The 22,282-nt window shown below is 41.0% G+C and overlaps 1 protein-coding gene across 3 annotated transcripts in view; it reads left to right on the top strand.

The window, feature by feature from the left end:
* The window catches only part of LOC143481334 (Fc receptor-like protein 5), a 45,172-nt gene that overhangs the window by 16,032 nt on the left and 6,858 nt on the right, over positions 1-22,282 (top strand). For all 3 annotated transcript variants that reach the window (XM_076979313.1, XM_076979314.1, XM_076979315.1), the window contains 3 exons: positions 309-647; positions 1,191-1,469; positions 1,570-1,908. In XM_076979313.1, the coding sequence (XP_076835428.1) occupies positions 309-647; positions 1,191-1,469; positions 1,570-1,908 (957 nt within the window). The remainder of the gene's footprint in view (positions 1-308; positions 648-1,190; positions 1,470-1,569; positions 1,909-22,282) is intronic.

The raw sequence follows: 22,282 nt of genomic DNA, 5'->3' as shown, positions 1-22,282 counted from the left end.
CTAAGTACTAAAAAATAATGTCACTAGGGGGTTGAATAAAACTGATAATGATGTGAGCACAGTAAAGACATTTGTGGTTATTCCATCATAAATATTATGTTATGTTTGTCTAATTTATAAGTGCCTCTTTGATATAATTGTAAATAAGATGACTGAAATGATCAAAATCAATGTCAAACTGGCCAAAACACTTTATTTCAGTGGGGGTTGAATAAATTTGATCACAACTGTAGTACTATGAAATGGTAAAATACAAGGTTGATTTTGTTTGACTAAATTATCTCTGCATTTTGCATTTGTTGTTACAGAAAGACCACGAACAGTACTTAGTGAGTCTCCACAGAGCTGGCTGAATGAAGGAGTCTCAGTGACTCTAAGCTGTGAGGTCAGAGACTCCTCTACAGGATGGACATTCAGCTGGTACAGAGCTGTTCCCTACAAAAGAGGTTTAACTCCAATAAAAGACACTAAAGGTCATGTGATGTATAGTGTAGATCTCCTCTCAGACAGCAGCAGAGGAGCTGGAGGCTCCTACACTCTCAGTCCTGCTGCTCTTCATCACACAGGAGTTTATGTGTGTAGAGCAGAGAGAGGAGAACCAGCCTATCGGACACAGTCCAGCAACCTACAGCCACTATGGATCACTGGTGAGGAAATACAACAGTAATATGGGTTGATGTCTGAAATAATAATGGTAGATAAAGGATAAGGAACTATGCATTAACAGCCCATTTGTGTGTGTGTGTGTGTGTGTGTGTGTGTGTGTGTGTGTGTGTGTGTGTGAGAGAGAGAGAGAGAGAGAGAGAGAGAGAGAGAGAGAGAGAGAGAGAGAGAGAGAGAGAGAGAGAGAGAGAGAGAGAGAGAGTTTGTGTCATAGGTCAGATTAAAAAGGAATTCAGTTGAGGAGACAATGTTTTTAATTCACTTGTTTATTACAATCCAGAATTTAATAATTGAGATGCTAATTACTTTATCAGGTTTACCAATTTAAGAAAAATTGGTAATTTAAAATCAGTGAATGGTGCCTTTTTAAAGCAATTAATGTAGACACAGATAAAGGAGCTTAACTAGGTGTTGAATTATCCAAGGAAATTTACAACTTGTCATTATCTTTCAATGAGAAATTTATTCACTACACATCTACTACAAAAAGATAGAAATATATCTGCTTTGTATTTTCTGTTTTTAAGGAGAGTCTCCTCCAGTCTCTCTGATCATCAATCCCAACAGAACCCAACACTTTTATGGTGACTCTCTCTCACTGAGCTGTGAGGGACAGAGTGACTCTACTGGATGGGGTGTGAGAGGATACACACACAGTGGGAGGTTGGTAGATTGTTCATCAATCTGGGGCTCAATTTCAGGATCTACATGCTTCATCAGATTCCTCTACATATTCCTCACTGGAGTGTACTGGTGTCAGTCTGAATCTGGAGGGAGCCGTAATCCTGTCAACATCACAGTGCACAGTGAGTCACTGTGTAATATTATGAAATGTAAAAATACCAAGTGTGGCATTGTTTGAATAAATTGTTTGAGTAAAAAAGCATTTTGCATTTGTTGTTACAGAGAGACTCCAGGCGGTACTGAGTGTGTCTCCACAGAGCTGGCTGACTGAAGGAGTCTCAGTGATTCTAAGCTGTGAGGTCAGAGACTCCTCTACAGGATGGACATTCAGCTGGTACAGGGTTGTTCCCTACAGAGAAGGTTTAACTCCAATAAGAGACATTATTGACACTGTGAGGTATAGTGTAGAGGTCCTCCCAGACAGCAGCAGAGGAGCTGGAGGCTCCTACACTCTCAGTCCTGCTGCTCTTCATCACACAGGAGTTTATGTGTGCAGAGCAAAGAGAGGAGAACCAGCCAATCAGACACAGTACAGCAACCTACTGCCACTATGGATTACTGGTGAGGAAATACAACAGTAATATGGGTTGGTGTCTGAAATAATTATGGTAGATACAGGATATTGTAAATGACTGAAACAATGACTAGACCTTAACAGTCCATAAACAGTGAGAGGCACAAGTCCACACGTGAAAGTGTGAAAGTCACACAGAGGGAACTGAGCCCTACCTGATTAAGATGTAATCTGTCCAATAATCTGTCAGATAATCTAGCAGTAAGTGCAGATATTTAGGTGAGGTGAATACTGAGTACTGTTAATTTTTTACATGAACCTCTCTAAATGGGTGTTAATTTCATTCACTCTGAGGCCTAAGTGGGCAACAGAACCATCATGGTGATCACGGATTATGAACCCTGGTGGTCTGTGCACCTGGGTTTTACACTCTTGTAGGAAACAATCCTAGAAGGAACTAAACACTGATGAGATGAAGCAAGAGAAAAGGGAAAGACACCTGAGGGGAAATAGAACTGGGGTGAATAACAGAACAGGGACTAGAACCAGGAACAGAGGCAGCAGGAGACTCAACTCAACCATTTGAACCATTAGTGTAACGTTGCAGAGAGAAGGACACGTTGTGGAGAGAAGGACACAAATGGTGAGGACAGCAGGGTTTATCAGCTGGGGTATCGACTTGACTACCATCAGTAGCCTCCTCTAGCATAATTAATTAAAATAAAGACACAGCACAACAGGAAACCAAAACCCAGACAGAACTCAGATACTAAAAGACAAGGACTACAATAAATACAAGAGTTAGAAACACAGGAGAGAAAAGAAGCATAAAGACAAAAGAACAACTTACAAACTAACCATAACTTCAGACTAGGAATACTAACATGACAGCCACAACCACAAGGATTACAAATACAAGGAATCTAACACAATTGACTTACAACCATGGACTGAAACACAGGGAGTATGAGTATCAAACAAATTAAGACATAAACCAGAAACACCAGAGAGGAAAGCAAGGGAGGAGGGACAGACAAGACAAGGAACAGTGGAAGACAGAGACTGGACTGACAGCGTAACTGATCTAGACAAGGTTAAACAGCAGGCATCGACAGGACTGACAACAGGATAGGATCCATACATGACAATTAGGGAGTGAGAAAACCAGTGGGGAGATCACTGAAGGCTGGGAGGTGAACTAGGAACCCCTGATACCAGTGTGAGTGGGGAAATGTAATGTACTCCAAATCCTCACAAAGAATGTGGCTGAATCCGGAATGTTGTGTGCTTTGTTTATCTACTCTTGGAAGATCCTGTGATTGGTTAAGGTAGGATTTGAGATGAATTACTTTTGCCTCAGATTCTGGTAAATTCCAGGTTTCTTGTCCTAACCTTGTTGTTTGTTGGTTGTAATTACTCACTACAGGTGTAGTGTGGTCCAAGGTGTGAATAAGGGAGCGGATATAGCATTTACTAAAACATATAAATTAGGACAACTCCGTATGCAGTAGCTTCTGACCTCCATCAGTAATTCTACGCTCTTTGCTTTAATCGACTTTCCTCCAAAGACACTGAATCTCTAACCCAGCTAAGTGTCAACTTATTCTGTCATTCTTTTTTCCCTACTAGTGTCCATAATGCTTGTTCTATTCTATAATGTGTCTGGCAATTCCTGTGTATGTATCCCACAGAGCTCATAGATCTGAGTGGAGTTTCCATGTTCTCCCTGTGTTTGTGTGGGTTTCCTCCGGGATCTCCAGTTTCCTCCCACAGTCCAAAAACATGGAGGTTAGGTAAATTGGCAGTCCCTGACAAATTCTCCCTGAGTGTGTGTCTGTGTCTCTCTGTTCAATAAAAAAGTAGTTGTCTGAGTGTGTGTGCATGAATGTCCCGGATCCCGGTAGAGAGTACGCTGTGCGCATTTGGCTGCCGCTTCTCGCCGGTGTGTGTGTGATTGATTGTCTGTGACTTGTACCTGTGTTAAATTGTAAAGTGCCCTGGGTATTCTGAAAGGCGCTATATAAATTGAACATTCATTCATTCCTTCATTCATACCATCATAGTCATTGCAACACCAATAACCTAATTTACCCACAGGAGGACTCTGGAATTACCAATCTGCTGTCCAGAAGGCTGACTTCATCTCAACTCTTGCATCCCTCTGTTCATTACACTTCCTGGCTCGGCCAGAAACCTGGATCACTATGGTGAACTCTGCAACTACGGCTGTTCTGTCCTCTGCCTTCTCATTCCCTACAGTGCCTTGGAAGGGGAGGTGGCACAGGTCTACTGTTATCTCCAGAGTGGTGTTTCACCCAACTATCCTTCTCAGCTCTTTCAATTTCTTCCTTTGAGTTCCATGCTATCACTGTATCCTACCCCACTAATCTTCACATCAACGTGATTTATCTCCCTCCAGGTTCCGTTGAAAACTTAATTGATGAACTTGATACCCTCCTCAGTTAATTCACCATTGAAATAAACCCGCTCATTCACCTTGGAGACTTCAACCTTCCATCCGACAAACTTCATTCATCTTGCATCCTTCCATTGCTGTCGTCATTTGACCTCGCCATCAACCCATCCACTGTGACTCAGTGAGCAGGCAACATTCTGGACCTGGTCTTCACACGAACCACCGGAACATCGAACATCACAGTGACCCCACTGTCTGACCATCACCTTCTATACTTTTATTTCTCCCTCCCTGCCATTTCCACTCACACTTCCTCTGTATATTCTTCTTACTTTCACCCAAATCTACACTCCATCAATCCCTCAACCCTTGCTGCTACTATTATATCCTCCCTTCCTCACCAGAATTGTCTGTCTTCTCTCTCCCTGGACACAATTACCAATAATTTCCTCTCTATGCTCTCTTCAGCCATCAATATTCTGTGTCCTCCCTGCCCGAGGCTTAACACTGGAAGTGCTGCGCCTCATTTACATACTTATACCTAGAAGCGCGGAGGGCCGGTTATCTGACCGCTTTCACCACCTACTACTAGCGCAGTGTTGTTTTCACCTACTTAAAGCGCGCCTCGGGAGGTCAAAAGACCGCTGAGTCTTTACACAGGGAAGCTGGTACTGACACATAATTAATGCTAGATGGTGTTTTGCACAAAAGGAAGAATGAGCCGTCCAAACAAAATATTCGTAATGGTGATATTTGCACGTAACGTCAAAATGTTAACAAATTAATGTGACTAAATAACCTTTTAGATTCAGTGCCTTGTGACCTTGTTCTCAGTAACTTTCCCATTGCCAGTTTTGTTTAGTTTAATATTGCATTTCCTGGTTTGTGCGAAAACGTAAATGCAAAATATTGTTTCAGTTTTGTTTCTTGGTTAGTGTAATAGTTTGCTTGGTTAGTGTAATACAGGGTTGCCAACTCTCACGCATTGAGCATGAGACACACACATTTGACCGTCTTCACACGCTCTCACGCCACACTTCCGATTTTTCACACCGAAAAAAAAAATCTAGTTTATTTACCTCTTATCCATATCGCCAACCACTGGCGATCGATCGATCGCAATATAATACTTAATTTGTGTCCATTTTACACCGCCCCGGTAACAATTTACGTTCGCCACCCCCCGTCAACAACTTACACTCGCCACCGCCTCCAGATTCAAATCTCACTCCAAGCGATCTTGAAAATCGTGGGCAGTCATATCCTAGTGCAGGGGTACTCGACTGGCGGACCGTGGTCCGGATCCACCACCCCTGGTCTGGTCTTGTGACTGGAGGGTCGTGGGTTCGATTCCCAGACCTGAGGCCATGACTGAGGTGCCCTTGAGCAAGGCACCTAACCCCAACTGCTCCCCGGGCGCTGGGCTAGGGCTGCCCACCGCTCTGGGCACGTGTGATCCACAGCCCCCTAGTAATCACTAGCGTGTGTGTGTGTGTGTGTTCTAACTGCACAGATGGGTTAAAAGCGGAGGAAATATTTCGATTACGGTGTAAAAATCACAATTGACAAATACGGCACATTTAAAAAAAAAACTTGGCTACCCTGGTAAATGCTTATTTGTCTGTGTGATATTCTGTTGGCATATATGTCACTAGATTATCATGTTCATATGGCACACCACTGTGAAGCGTTAACGTCTTTTGTCTTGCTAATGCAACAGACTGCGCTGGAACCTTCAACCCCCACATCCACAGAAAGCTTGTTCAATACTGAAAGTAACAAAGTGAAGCTCGTAGACTGAGCCAAAGCAAGTTTATTTGTATACTCAATTAATATTACGCCATTTCAATTTTTTTAATGTCTAAATGTTGTATATGTTAGTGTATTGCAGGCAGAGGTGGGCAGTAATGAAGTACATTTACTTAAGTACTGTACTTAAGTACAGTTCTTGAGTATTTGTACTTTACTTAAGTTGATTTTTAAAAAAATACTTATGACTTTCACTTCACTACAGTTGAATAACAAATACAGTACTTATCACTCCACTACATTTCTGTCCAGCTCTCGTTACTCGTTACTTCCACACACAACTCTCCTCTCCTCCCCCGATAGTATTTTCACAGGTGACAGCCTATCAGCAATCAAGGATGTGTCTGTGAGGTGTAAAATCAAGTTCGGTGTCGCTAGTCGTTCTTTTCCTAAATAACAGCAACATGAGCGGAGACGGCGGTGATGGAGCATGCCAGGGTTGCCAACTTTTCAAGATCGCTTGGAGGGAGATTTGAACCTGGACTTGGTGGCGAGTGTAAATTGTTGATCGGGGGGTGGCAAACGTTACCGGGGCGGTGAAAAATGGACACAAATTAAGTATTATATCGCGATCGCCGGTGGTTGATAGATATAGATCAGAGGTAAATAAACTAGATTTTTTTCGGCGTGAGATATCGGAACTGTGGCGTGAGAGCGTGTGAAAACGGTCAAATGCGTGTGTCTCACGCTCAATGCGTGAGAGCTGGCAACCCTGGCATGCTCTTTTGCACCCATGGCCGTATCTCGACAAAATGTTCCAGTTTTCTGAACGGATGAATCATTCCTATCGTTTTAAATGCATGCTTTGTTTGCCAAAAACAAACTATATCGCTGCATACAAAAATTCACCGTCCCACCTAGGGAAGTATATTACGGTATGCAGCCTAAATGTTTTGTTAAGTGACTATGTAGTCAGAGGAGCTTTGCAGTAAGGCTAGTGAAATGACTTTGCCTGCTCACTCCACTGCTAGGTCTGCTAGGATCACTATAAATAATGTTAACATTATATTGGCAAGTAATTCAAACTACGGAAACATCAATAAGGGAAACCGTGTGGGTTAATCGAATCTTGTCAAATAATGTTTCCATTCTAATGTCAGTGTAGAATTAATGTCAATAATTCTAATGTGGCTGTGATTTCTAGTTTGAAAAGAGTTTGTTAGCATGTTGGGTGGCATGGAGTTGGCGGGCTTTAGCCATACTGCAAAAGGTTGTAGCAAGGTTAGACTACCAAGATGCCACACTGCTCATTTTACTTTGTCTTTGTTAATATTGACTGTAGCATAATGTTGTATTGGATGACTGAATACCTAACTAGCCTACCTAGGTTAGGCTAGGCTAATCAGTGAATTGTGGTTTTAGAAAATGTTTTTGTTCCTTAAACTAAAGTGTAGGTTAAACTTTTCTGCTACCACTACCTGAATGATGTACATCATTGGAATATGCCTTATGGATTATTATCAAAGACTGTATGATTATTATGCCCAAAGAGGATTTGGTAGGATGTATAATACTTTTAAACTATAACTTTTTTACAAATGTGACGGAAGGTGTACTTTAGTACTTAAGTATTTTTAAAAGCAAGTACTTCAGTACTTTCACTTACGTAAGATTTTGAACATGCAACTTTCACTTGTATCGGAGTAGCATTTGACCAGTGGTATCTGTACTTTGACTCAAGTAATGAAATTGAGTACTTCGTCCGCCTCTGATTGCAGGATATGGTGAACATAACAAACTTACAAATAAATGTCTATAATGTTTTATGTTAGACAAAGAACAAAAAGCACAAATAATTAAAATGAAATATAGCCGCAAGCGGCGATTGGCGGGTTCACACACAAATAGGCATATTTTGGCCTCAATAGGCAAAAGGAAGCCCAAAAGGTCCTTTAGACCTAAAAGTGAAAAGAAGCTGTTTGGGTTTGGCCAGTGTGTGCTCTACAGATAGTGTGTGATGACATCTGCGTGTGTCAGAAAGGGAGACACAGAAATAGCACATCTGGCTAGGGCTGCATCTATGTGAACAATATAGGAAGGCCTGCATGTGTCTATACATGATTGGGCCTGTATATTACAGACAGAGAGAGATTGAGGGTGCCAGAGACTATGCTTTGTTAATTCACTCCTTGCACACCTTGCACGCCTATGACTGCCCGTGTATTCAAAGTATGAATGTAGTCTGCAAAGCCTGGCATTACATGACTGACATGACTGGCATGACTGACATAACTGATATGACTGGCATGACTGAAATGACATCACTGGCATGATGAACAAAAGTAATATGACTGATATGACTGACATAACTGGAATGAGTGACATGACTGGCATGACTGTAATGACATGACTGATATGACTGACATGACTTATGTCTGACATGACTGGACTGACATGACTGATATGACTGGACTGAAATGACTGACATGACTGGACTGACATGACTGTTATGACTGTACAGATATGCATACAAACTATACATACATTTAGGTAGAAGTGTGTGTGTGTGATAGTGTATGTACTCAAACTATGACAACATATACTAATACATACATACATAAGTATACATAGAAACTATACATACATATAGGTATAAAGGTGTGTGTGTCTGTGTGTTTGTGTGAGAGAGAGACAAAAAAGAAGCCAAATATCAGTTTGTATAAGCATGTGTTAGTATACATAGAAACTATACATACATATAGGTATAAAGGTGTGTGTGTCTGTGTGTTTGTGTGAGAGAGAGACAAAAAAGAAGCCAAATATCAGTTTGTATAAGCATGTGTTAGTCACTGAGATATGGGTGGGTATGGCTAGGGAAGTGTCATTGTGAATGCTATAGGAAGGCCTGCTTGCGCCTGTATGTGTGTGTGCCTGGTTAATAGACACAGAGAGATCTAGGTAGCCAGAGCAATGTTTACTTAGGGCACAGAGATGGGAGGGGGAATGTGGGTGAGAGTGTGAGAGAGACTGAGAGTGTGAGTTTCAGCTTGCGTGCGTGTGAGAAGGAGAAGGTGACAGAGGGACTTTACATGCATTTTTATGCATTGTATATAATACTGCACTGTAGAGCCATACGATAACCGATTTAGATGAAACTTGACAAATTTGTTCAGGATGGGATTCTGAATGGGCTTATGCATTTTGGTCAGAATTGGGTAAAATATGAAAGAGCTTTAAGAATATGAATATTATATGTATCGATGCTGTCCATTAAAAAAATATTTAGCAGGTATAAGTGTCCTCAAATCCAAAATCTTTGGATTGTTTTTTGATTTCACACTCTGTAGAGTATTATAAGACTTTGCTTGACATGATAGTATGAAAATCCTAGGAGCAGTATGAAAAGTGATGATTTCAAACTATTATTAACTGTAAATAAACTGTGCATTTTTTTAATAGGACATGTAATGGGAAAGTTGTTCGCATTACTGCAAGGAATCAAAAGAGTCCAATTGCATGTTTCCAAGTGGAATTATGTAGTGGATACACTTGCTTTTTTTGCAATAGCGCCCCCCAGTGGCCAATCGACACCCGGGTGGATTATGTCATAGGGGGCGTGCACTTGTCCACACCCAAGAGGTTTCGTGCAGATCGACCAATGGTAAGCCTGTCAAACGCGTGCCGATCACTGATTGGCCGATTACGTCAGCCATTTTGGAAGTATGGCATGTCTGCTTTAGGACCTGGTTTCCAGAGGCCCATAGATGATGTCTGTCAAGTTTCATGTGGATCGGCCAATCTGAGTGCATGGGGCAAATTTTTGCATGTTATAGCGCCCCCTAGCAGGTGAGGTATGGCAACCTCTGCGAGCTGCCCCAGACCCTCACAGGGAAGCTGTCTGTGAAGTGCCATCTCATTACATGCAAGTTTTCTTAAGTTAGAGCTCCATATGCGCAAAATTTACTATTGAATTTACGCCCCCTCATTTGATTGGCTTATACTGACTAGGTAGTGAAGAAATTAGCATTTTTGTTGGATACATTTTAAAGTTCAGACTCTTCTGAACGTTTTGATACCACATATGTGCATGTATGTGAAAAATCCAGGGACTAGTTCGCGCTCAAAAATGTGTGTGATTTTGCACATTATGCAAATTAACTCGAAATCTAAGTGGGCGGAGCTTAATGGTTGTATATTAATTGTCCTATTGAATTTAGTCAAGGAATGTATAGGAACTGGAATTTTGGTTCTAGGACCTACGGTGTAGGAGATATGGACAAAAAGTCAATGTGGTCTGCTATAGCGCCACCATCAGGCCAATTTGGGTCCCTGTATGGGAATCTGGTCCTTGGAGTTAACTGAACCTTTTTGCCAAGTTTGGGGTTTCTAGGCATTACGGTCTAGGCTGCACAATACGTTTTAGGTCAAAAAATGGGACAAAGAATAATAATAAGAAAGACAAGCGGCGATTGGCGGGTTCACACAAAAAAAGGCACAAAAGCCCAAAGGGTCTTTTAGACCAACAAGTGATATGAAGCTACTTCAGTCTAAAAAATGGACAGATAAAGTAATTTGCAAAAAAATATTCAACTGGGGCAATAAAGGCCCAAAAGATCAAAACAAAATGTCATGGCAAAATGATTCAGATCATAGAAGTTAATCAAATGCTGTGATTAGCTTTGTATGTGTGTGTTTGTGTGTTTTTTTCATGTATGCAGTAAGGGCTTCTTGAGGCTTTTTTGGTTGGCTTGAGCAAAGGAATACAGCTGAAGTAGAATTTTGTTTCTAGGCCATACAGTGTGGAAGATATTAAACAAAATGATTCAGACCATACAACTAAATCAAATGCTGAGATTAGGTTAAAAGCACTGACACACTGACCCAGGGGCCTAGTCAAATAAATATACCTTTGGCTGAATTTGTCAGAAGTTGTGAACATAGCAGCAGGAGAGCTCTTGTTAATGCCCCACATGTAAACACCACTCTTTAACCCTTTTCATTTAGCTGACAAAATCTGTCACATGTGAATCTCAAACAAACCAAAGAGTGATGGCTTACTATACAATAAAATAACACAAATATTCTTATCTTTGCCTGTTCATGATGTTCTCATCCCTACTCTGACATGTTCTCACTGTTGTGCCCATAGTAGGGAGGCCACTAGGAATGTGTATCTAAGACTTTGATGATAAGTAAAGCATGCAGTTATATAGAGGTTGTGTGTGAAATGTGAATTACATATGTCTGTCCTCTCTTATGTCATTTCAGGATGTATAGAGGGCATGAGTTGAGAGTGTGGATGGAAAAATGAAGCTAAATATCAGTTAGTGTGTTGGAAATGGCTAGAGAAATGTATATATGAAGCATATAGGAAGTCATGTGTGAGGGTGTGTGGAAAAAAGAAGCTAAATATCTGTATATTAGTCACTGGGTAATTGGTAGTAATGGCTAGAATTAGTGTGTATGTAAAACCTATAGGCCAGAGAGGCCTTTGTTTTTGTGAGTGCATGTGAAAGAGAGAGAGGGAGGAGGGAGAGCCCAAGGGTTGTAAAATGTTAGAAGGATGGGGGAGTGGAGGAGGGGGGCAGCGTGTGCGAGAATGGCACGTGCGTGTGGGCTGAGCAGTTCTCGTCTTCTCCCTGCACAGCTCAGTATGGAAAATGAAAATATTCACTGTAGAGCTGTTTGTGGACGGATTTGGCTCAAACTTGGCAAACAGCACATCAATGGTCATGTGAATATGGATGTCAATTTTCATAACAATCAGACATACTATGGCGTAGTTATTGAACTGTGAATTTGATGTGTTACGATGGTAGCATTGTGATGCATATGAAAAATATTAATTTGTGAAAACCTTAGGATTTTCTCCCTAATCTTAGCATTTCAGAGTCTGCTAAGTATTACAAGGTGTGATTTAAAGGTGTTGGAGTTAAAATGCTAGGACTAGTATGAAAATGACAAGTTATATATATTTGATAATAGTGAAAAAGTGGTACATTTTTGCAAAGCACATGTAATTAGAAAGTTGCTAGGAATTCTGCATACAATCATATGAGTGCAAGCATTTCTTGATAAGTGAAAATATGTAGGAGAAATTCTGGATTTTCTAGTATAGCGCCACCTAGTGGTGCAATTCCCTTCTAACATGAGTATGTCTTAGAGGGTGTGTACATGAACATACCATGTCAGTTTCATGTGTATGTACCTATGGTAAGTTTGTCAAATGGCCAATTAATTCAAAGTAAAATTTATTAGCTCATGGCGGCCATGTTTTTTGAGTGATGATGTCATCATTGTGTGCCTTGATACCACTTGGGCCCCTGATGATGCCTGTAAAGTCTTGGCTTGATGTGACTAATGGTTTCTGAGAAACAGTTTTTCCCATGTTATAGCGCCCCCTATTGGACAATCATGGCCAGCTTTGACCTGTGACCTCCGAGTCATATGCCCTAACAACTGATAAATTTTCATGAAGATTGGTCAAAGCATTGCTGAGATATAGCTGCTGAAGTCAATTTGGCCACGCCTCAGAGCTATTGATTGACATGTGACAACCAGACTGTATACCAATGTCACAGTTTTGTTGATATTCCTTGATAATGAGATTCTTGTGAATGTTTTGACACCAAGATTGTGGTGATCAGATGAAAAACCAGGGACTAGTATAAAAAAATAGGTTTTGCATATTATGCAAATTAGCAAAAAATCTAAGTAGGCGGAGCTTAATGGTTGTATATGAATAGTCCTATTGAATTTTGCCAAGGAATCCATAAAAAGTGGAATTTTGTTTCTATGACTTACGGATTGGGAGATATGGACCAAACGACAAAATGGTGTGCTATAGCGCCACCATCAGGCCAATGTGGGTCTCTGTACTTGAGTCTGGTCCTTGGACCATACATTATCAATTTGCCAAGTTTGGTGTTTCTAGGCCTTACGGTCTAGGCTGCACAATGCGTTTTAGGTCAAAAAATGGGCAAAAGAATAATAATAATAAGAAGAAGAAGAAGAAAGAAAAATCCTAACAATTACAATAGGGTTCCCACACTATGTGTGTGAACCCTAATAAGAAGAAAAAGAAAAATCCGAGCAATTACAATAGGTTTCCCACACTACGTGTGTGAACCCTAAAAAGAAGAAAAATCCGAGCAATTACAATAGGTTTCCCACACTATGTGTGTGAACCCTAAAAATCCTAACAATTACAATAGGGTTCCCACACTATGTGTGTGTGAACCCTAAATATAGCCGCAAGCGGCGATAGGCGGGTTCACACACACAATAAGCAAAAGGAAGCCCAAAAGGTCCTTTAGACCTAAAAGTGAAAAGAAGCTGTTTGGGGTTGGCCAGTGTGTGCTCTACAGATAGTGTGTAATGACATCTGCATGTGTCAGAAAGGGAGACACAGAAACAGCACATCTGGCTAGGGCTGCATCTATGTGAACAATATAGGAAGGCCTGCATGTGTCTATACATGATTGGGCCTGTATATTACAGACAGAGAGAGATTGAGGGAGCCAGAGACTATGCTTTGTTAATTCACTCTTTACACACCTAGCATGCCTAACATGACTGCCCATGTATTCAAAGTATGAATGTAGTCTGCAAAGCCTGGCATTACATGACTGACATGACTGGCATGACTGGAATGACATCACTGCCATGACAAACAAAATTAACATGACTGATATGACTGACATAACTGGCATGACTGTAATGATTTGATGATTTGACTGACATGACTGATATGACTGGACTGAAATGATTGGCATGACATGACTTACATGACTGGCAGAACATGACTGGCATGTCTGATATGACTGACATCACTGGCATGACTTACATATACTATACATATACTATAGATATGCATACAAACTACATACATTTAGGTAGAAGTGTGTGTGTGTGTGTGTGGTAGTGTATGTACTCAAACTATGACAACATATACTAATACATACATACAGTTGTGATCAAATTTATTCAACCCCCACTGAAATAAAGTGTTTTGGCCAGTTTGACATTGATTTTGATCATTTCAGTCATCTTATTTACAATTATATCAAAGAGGCACTTATAAATTAGACAAACATAACATAATATTTATGATGGAATAACCACAAATGTCTTTACTGTGCTCACATCATTATCAGTTTTATTCAACCCCCTAGTGACATTATTTTTTAGTACTTAGTACAACATCCTTTTCCAGTTATGACAGCTTTCAAGCGTGAAGCATAGCTTGACACAAGTGTCTTGCAGCGACCTATGGGTATCTTAGCCCATTCTTCATGGGCAAAAGCCTCCAGTTCAGTCACATTCTTAGGCTTGCGCACTGCAACTGCCTTCTTTAGGTCCCACCAGAGGTTCTCAATTGGATTTAAGTCTGGTGATTGCGATGGCCACTCTAGAATGTTCCAGCCTTTCATGTTCAACCATGCTCTAGTGGACTTGGATGTGTGCTTCGGATCATTGTCCTGTTGGAAGGTCCAACGTCTCCCAAGCCGCAGGTTTGTGACTGACTCCATCACATTTTCCTCCAAGATCTCCTGGTACTGAAGGGAATTCATGGTACCCTGCACACGTTGAAGCTTTCCTGTACCATTAGAAGCAAAACAGCCCCAAAGCATAATTGACCCCCCGCCATGCTTCACAGTAGGCAAGGTGTTCTTTTGTTCATAAGCCTGGTTCTTCCTTCTCCAAACATAGCGCTGGTCCATTGTCCCAAACAGTTCTAATTTAGTTTCATCTGACCACAGTACACTGTCCCAAAACCTTTGTGGCTTGTCCACATGACTTTTGGCATACTGCAGTCGACTTTTCTTGTTCTTTGGAGTCAGCAAGGGGGTGCGTCTGGGCGTTCTGGCATGGAGGTCTTCGTTATGCAGTGCGCGCCTTATTGTCTGAGCTGAAACTTCAGTGCCCACATCTGACAGGTCTTTTTTCAGTTCCTTAGCAGTCACGCGGGGATTTTTCTCCACATTACGCTTCAGGTAGCGCACAGCAGTCGCAGTCAGGATCTTCTTTCTGCCACGACCAGGTAACGTTTCCACTGTGCCCTTTAACTTGAACTTGCGAATGATACTTCCGATAGTGTCTATTGGAATATTTAACAACTTCGCAATCTTTTTATATCCATTGCCATTCTTGTGAAGAGCAATAACCTCTTCTCTTGTCTTCTGGGACCATTCTCTTGCCTTCACCATGCTTGGAAACACACCAGTAGATGTCTAGAAGGAGCTGAGTATCACAGTCCTTTTAAATCTGCCTAATTGGTGCTTATCATGCTTGATTGCTGCTCGTTGACATCCACAGATGTTTTCAATACCTGATGGAAAACACTGGAATGAACCTCTGTTCTTAGGAGTGGTAGTCGTAAAGGGGTTGAATAATTGTGTCAATGAAGAAATCACAAAAAGGCCATTTAATACTTTATGACAAAAAAAATTGATGCTATCTTAGTTGCATTTAGTTCTTTAACAAGTCCTTGTAAGATTTCATTATGAACACAATTACAAATGTGCACTGAATTCCATAAAACCCTTCGCAGCATTGGGGGTTGAATAAATTTGATCACAACTGTACATAAGTATACATAGAAACTATACATACATATAGGTATAAAGGTGTGTGTGTCTGTGTTTGTGTGAGAGAGAGACAAAAAAGAAGCCAAATATCAGTTTGTATGAGCATGTGTTAGTCACTGAGATATGGGTGGGTATGGCTAGGGAAGTGTCATTGTGAATGCTATAGGAAGGCCTGCTTGCGCCTGTATGTGTGTGTGCCTGGTTAATAGACACAGAGAGATCTAGGTAGCCAGAGCAATGTTTACTTAGGGCACAGAGATGGGAGGGGGAATGTGGGTGAGAGTGTGAGAGAGACTGAGAGTGTGAGTTTCAGCTTGCGTGCGTGTGAGAAGGAGAAGGTGACAGAGGGACTTTACATGCATTCTTATGCATTGTATATAATACTGCACTGTAGAGCCATACGATAACCGATTTAGATGAAACTTGACAAATTTGTTCAGGATGGGATTCTGAATGGGCTTGTGCATTTTGGTCAGAATTGGGTAAAATATGAAAGAGCTTTAAGAATATGAATATTATATGTATCGATGCTGTCCATTAAAAAAATATTTAGCAGGTATTAAGTGTCCTCAAATCCAAAATCTTTAGATTGTTTTTTGATTTCACACTCTGTAGAGTATTATAAGACTTTGCTTGACATGATAGTATGAAAATCCTAGGAGGAGTATGAAAAGTGATGATTTCAAACTATTATTAACTGTAAATAAACTGTGCATTTTTTAATAGGACATGTAATGGGAAAGTTGTTCGCACTACTGCAAGGAATCAAAAGAGTCCAATTGCATGTTCCCAAGTGGAATTATGTAGGGGATACACTTGCTTTTTTTGCAATAGCGCCCCCCAGTGGCCAATCGACACCTGGCTGGATTATGTCATAGGGGGCGTGCACTTGTCCACACCCAAGAGGTTTCGTGCAGATCGACCAATGGTAAGCCTGTCAAACGCGTGCCGATCACTGATTGGCCGATTACGTCAGCCATTTTGGAAGTATGGAGTGTCTGCTTTAGGACCTGGTTCCCAGAGGCCCATAGATGATGTCTGCCAAGTTTCATGTGGATCGGCCAATCTGAGTGCATGGGGCAAATTTTTGCATGTTATAGCGCCCCCTAGCAGGTGAGGTATGGCAACCTCTGCGAGCTGCCCCAGACCCTCACAGGGAAGCTGTCTGTGAAGTGCCATCTCATTACATGCAAGTTTTCTTAAGTTAGAGCTCCATATGTGCAAAATTTACTATTGAATTTACGCCTCCTCATTTGATTGGCTTATACTGACTAGGTAGTGAAGAAATTAGCATTTTTGTTGGATAGATTTTAAAGTTCAGACTCTTCTGAACGTTTTGATACCACATATGTGCATGTATGTGAAAAATCCAGGGACTAGTTTGCGCTCAAATATGTGTGTGATTTTGCACATTATGCAAATTAACTCGAAATCTAAGTGGGCGGAGCTTAATGGTTGTATATTAATTGTCCTATTGAATTTAGTCAAGGAATGTATAGGAACTGGAATTTTGGTTCTAGGACTTACGGTGTAGGAGATATGGACAAAAAGTCAATATGGTCTGCTATAGCGCCACCATCAGGCCAATTTGGGTCCCTGTATGGGAATCTGGTCCTTGGAGTTAACTGAACCTTTTTGCCAAGTTTGGGGTTTCTAGGCATTACGGTCTAGGCTGCACAATACGTTTTAGGTCAAAAAATGGGACAAAGAATAATAATAAGAAAGAAAAACCCTAACAATTACAATAGGGTTCCCACACTATGTGTGTGTGAACCCTAAATATAGCCGCAAGCGGCAATTGCGGGTTCACACATGAAAAGGCAAAAAAGCCCAAAAAATTGGCAAAATGATTCAGATCAGAAGTAAATCACATGCTGTGATTAGCATTGTGTGTATGTGTGTTTGTGTGTTTTTTTGATGTAAGCAGTACATCTTAGCTTGAGCCAAGGAATACAATAGAAGTAGAATTTTGTTTCTAGGCCCTACAGTGTGAAAGATATTGGAAAATAAAAGTGAAAAGAAGCTGTTTGGGTTTGGCCAGTGTGTGCTCTACAGATAGTGTGTGATGACATCTGCGTGTGTCAGAAAATGAGACACAGAAATAGCACATCTGGCTAGGGATGCATCTATGTGAACAATATAGGAAGGCCTGGATGTGTCTATACATGATTGGGACTGTATATTACCAAGAGAGAGAGATTGAGGGAGCCAGAGACTATGCTTTGTTAATTCACTCCTTGCACACCTAGCACGCATAACATGACTGCCCGTGTATTCAAAGTATGAATGTAGTCTGCAAAGCCTGCCATAACATGACTGACATGACTGGCATGACTGACATAACTGATATGACTGGCATGACTGGAATGACTTCACTGGCATGATGAACAAAAATAACATGACTGATATGACTGACAACTGGCATGACTGGAATGAGTGACATGACTGGCATGACTGTAATGACATGACTGATATGAGTGACATGACTGGCTTGACATGACTGATATGACTTATGTCTGACATGACTGGACTGACATGACTGACATCTGCGTGTGTCAGAAAAGGAGACACAGAAATAGCACATCTGGCTAGGGTTGCATCTATGTGAACAATATAGGAAGGCCTGCATGTGTCTATACATGATTGGGCCTGTATATTACCGACAGAGAGAGATTAAGGGAGCCAGAGACTATGCTTTGTTAATTCACTCCTTGCACACCTTGCACGCCTAACATGACTGTCCGTGTATTCAAAGTATGAATGTGGACTGACATGACTGATATGACTGACATAACTGGCATGACTGTAATGATTTGATTATTTGACTTATATGACTGACATGACTGATATGACTGGACTGAAATGATTGGCATGACACGACTTACATGACTGGCAGAACACGACTGACATGACTGGCATGACTGACATGACTGATATAACTGACATGACTGGACTGACATGACTGGCATGGCATGCCTGATATGACTGATACGACTGACATTGCTGGCATGACTGACATATACTATACATATACTATAAATATGCATACAAACTATACATACATTTAGGTAGAAGTGTGTGTGTGTGTGTGTGTGTGTGTGTGTGTGTGTGTTTGTGGTAGTGTATGTTCTGACATTAATCAGATTAAGCAAACAAAGTCACCCAATGTCAAATGTCTTGAATCTCAAGAAGATATGCAGGGGCCCATGGGCCATATAGGATATGAGCATTGTTTAGAGTAAATAATTAACCTTGGATTTGAATACATGTAGCATGCTCTGAAGTATCAGTGTCCATTTAACTGGCTTATGAGTCACCAAGGCCCAAAAGGTCACAAAACATTGTAATGGCAAAACAATTCAGATAATAGATCTAAATCACTTGCTGAGATTATCTTAGTGTGTCTTTGGATGGCAAAAATAAGCTAAACATCAGTTAGTGTGTTGGAAATGGCTAGAGAACTGTGCATATGAAGCATAATTGTAGTCATGTGTGTGAATGTGTATAGAGAAAAAAGTTAAATATCTGTGTGTGTGTGTGTGTGTGTGTGTGTGTGTGTGTTTTAGTCAAAGAGTAATGGGTATACATGGCTAGGGCAGTGTGTATGTTAAACCTATAAGTAGGTGTGTGTGTGTGTGTGTGTGTGTGAGAGAGAGAGAGAGAGAGAGTGTGTGTTTTCAAAAACAGAAGCTAAACGTCAGTTTGTGTGTTTGTATCTGGGTTACTCATAGAGAAATGGGTAGGTATGGCAAGAGCAGTGTGAAAGCTACAGAGGCCTGTGTTTTTGTAAGTGCATGTGAAAGAGAGGGGGGGGAGGTAGAGCCCATGGGTTGTAAAGTGTTAGAAGCATGGGGGAGTGTGAGGGGAGTGGAGGAGGGGGGGGCAGAGTGTGTGAGAAAGGCACCTGCGTGTGTCTCTAATCCTCCCTCCACTGCTGAGTATGGAAAATGAAAATATTCACTGTAGAGCTGTTTGTGGACGGATTTGGCTCAAAATTGGCACATCGCACCACAATGGTCATGTGAATGTGGATTTCAATTTCCATAACAATCAGACATACTATGGCGTAGTTATTGAACTGGGAATTTGATGTGTTATGATGGTAGCATTGTGATGCATATGAAAAATATTAATTTGTCAAAAACTTAGGATTTTCTCGCTAATCTTAGCATTTCAGAGTCTGCTGAGTATTACAAGGTGTGATTTAAGGTGATGGAGTTAAAATGCTAGGACTAGTATGAAAATGACTAGTTATATATATTAGATAATAGTGAAAAAGTGGTACATTTTTGCAAAGCACATGTAATTACAAAGTTGCTAGGAATTCTGCATACAATCATATGAGTCCAAGCATTTTTTGATAAGTGAAAATATGTAGGAGAAATTCTGGATTTTCTAGTATAGCGCCACCTAGTAGTGCAATTCCCTTCTAACATGAGTATGTCTTAGAGGGTGTGTACATGAACATACCATGTCAGTTTCATGTGTATGTACCTATGGTAAGTCTGTCAAATGGCCAATTAATTCAAATTAAAATTAATTGGCTTATGGCGGCCATGTTTTTTGAGTGATGAGGTCATCATTGTGTGTCTTGATACCACTTGACCCCATGATGATGCCTGTAAAGTTTTGGCTTGATGTGACTAATGGTTTCTGAGAAACAGTTTTTCCCATGTTATAGCGCCCCCTATTGGACAATCGTGGCCAGCTTTGACCTGTGACCTCCGAGTCATGTGCCCTAACAACTGATAAATTTTCATGAAGATTGGTGAAAGCATTGTTGAGATATAGCTGCTGAAGTAAATTTGGCCACACCTCAGAGCTATTGATTGACATGTGACAGCCAGGCTGTATGGAAATGTCACAATGTTGGCGATAAGTTTTGATAATGAGATTCTTCTGAGTAGTTTGATACCAAGATTGTGGTGATCAGATGAAAAACCAAGGAGTAGTAGGCAAAAGTAGGTTTTGCATATTATGCAAATTAGCAAAAAATCTAAGTAGGCGGAGCTTCATAGTTGTATATGAAATGTCCTATTGAATTGAGCCAAGGAATGCATAGGAAGTGGAATTTTGTTTCTATGACTTATGGTATGGGAGATATGGCCCAAAAAGTCACATAGTGTGCTATAGCGCCACCATCAGGCCGATGTGGGTCCCTATAAGTGTGTGTGGTCCTTTTGACCTAGAGAACAAGTTTGGCAAGTTTGGTGTGTCTAGGCCTTACGGTTTAGGCTGCAGTATCATTTATAGACAGCAAAATGGGCAAAAGAATAATAATAATAAGAAAAACGCTAACAATTACAATAGGGTTCCCACACTATGTGTGTGAACCCTAATTACAAAAATATAATTATAAAAGGTAGGCTATGTACCTTTGCGTAGCGAAACGCAAAATTATTAAAATAATACAATGTTATGGTAGATGGCTTCACGAATATAGTTGCCTCTCTCCTCTCTATGTTAACTTTGTTCTCTCGCCGTATTGTGTTGCCATTTCAAATAGAGAGGTGTTTGATCGGTGAATAGCCGATGTGTGATCCCACGTCTTAACGACCGTGTCACCAGTTGAAGATGTTTCCATCAGAGTAGAGGTCTGCACTCCCGCGGTAATCCCGCGGGTCCCGCGGGACCTGACAGAATATCTTGCGGCGCGGGACAGAATTTAATTGTTATTGGCGAGAGCGAGAGTTGAATTAGTCCAGGCGATGCGGGAGCGGGACCACATATACATGTAGAAAAATCCTGCAAATTAATAGTCTAGAAAATTATAATAATAACACCGCAATGATTTCCATGCATAAGGAACAGGACGAAAACAACTAATCATTCAGTAAGTAAGCAATAAACTAATTCAAAATATTGGCTAAGCAACTGATCACGTGTACATGAAGTGTGCGTCATTTTGTCATTTTGATACAGAAATGGCAGAGACTGTAGACCAGGGGTCGGCAACCTTTGAGACATGGAGTGCCAACTTTAACAGGTGTAAATGCACACAAATTAAGTATTATATCGCGATCAATCGCCAAGTATAAATGCCTCCGCCGTTCGCGCGAGGTGTGCGTGCGGAGTCACGCGCTACGGTCACTCGCGAAAGTATAATCCATTAATATAATAATTTATATTAAATTATATATATTTTTGCTGATGCTGGTCCAGCGTGTTGCGTGCCAGTGACTATGCCTCGGCGTGCCAATGGTGGCACGCGTGCCATAGGTTGCCGACCCCTGATGTAGACGGTCAACCAGTTTCAGCTGTGGAAAATTCTATTAAAACAGGCAAATACACCACAATTAAGCTACAGGAAAGTCTGATGTATGGAAGTCATATTCCATTGTAATTAATGGAGATGGAAATCGGCTTGTTGTGACAGATGTCAGAAAGTGTTGGTGTACGTCACCTGACGGCATGTGTTTGGACTGTGGTAAGAAATGGGACAGCGCGATCCATCGCTATATTGCTGTTTTAATAAATACATAAGAAATTTTCAAGTACTAAATCTAATTAATTCAATTCATATTAGGATTGCGGGCAGGGGCGACAGAAATATATATGTGGCGGGCGGGTGCGGGATTAAAACAAGCCATTTTTTGGCCGGTGCGGGCGGGAGCGGGATTAAAACAAGCCATTTTTTGGCGGGAGCGGGTCTAAAACAAGCGGGAG

Source organism: Brachyhypopomus gauderio, chromosome 18, assembly GCF_052324685.1.
Source record: "Brachyhypopomus gauderio isolate BG-103 chromosome 18, BGAUD_0.2, whole genome shotgun sequence".
Lineage (NCBI taxonomy): Eukaryota > Metazoa > Chordata > Actinopteri > Gymnotiformes > Hypopomidae > Brachyhypopomus > Brachyhypopomus gauderio.
This window is presented reverse-complemented; position numbering and strand designations above follow the sequence as displayed.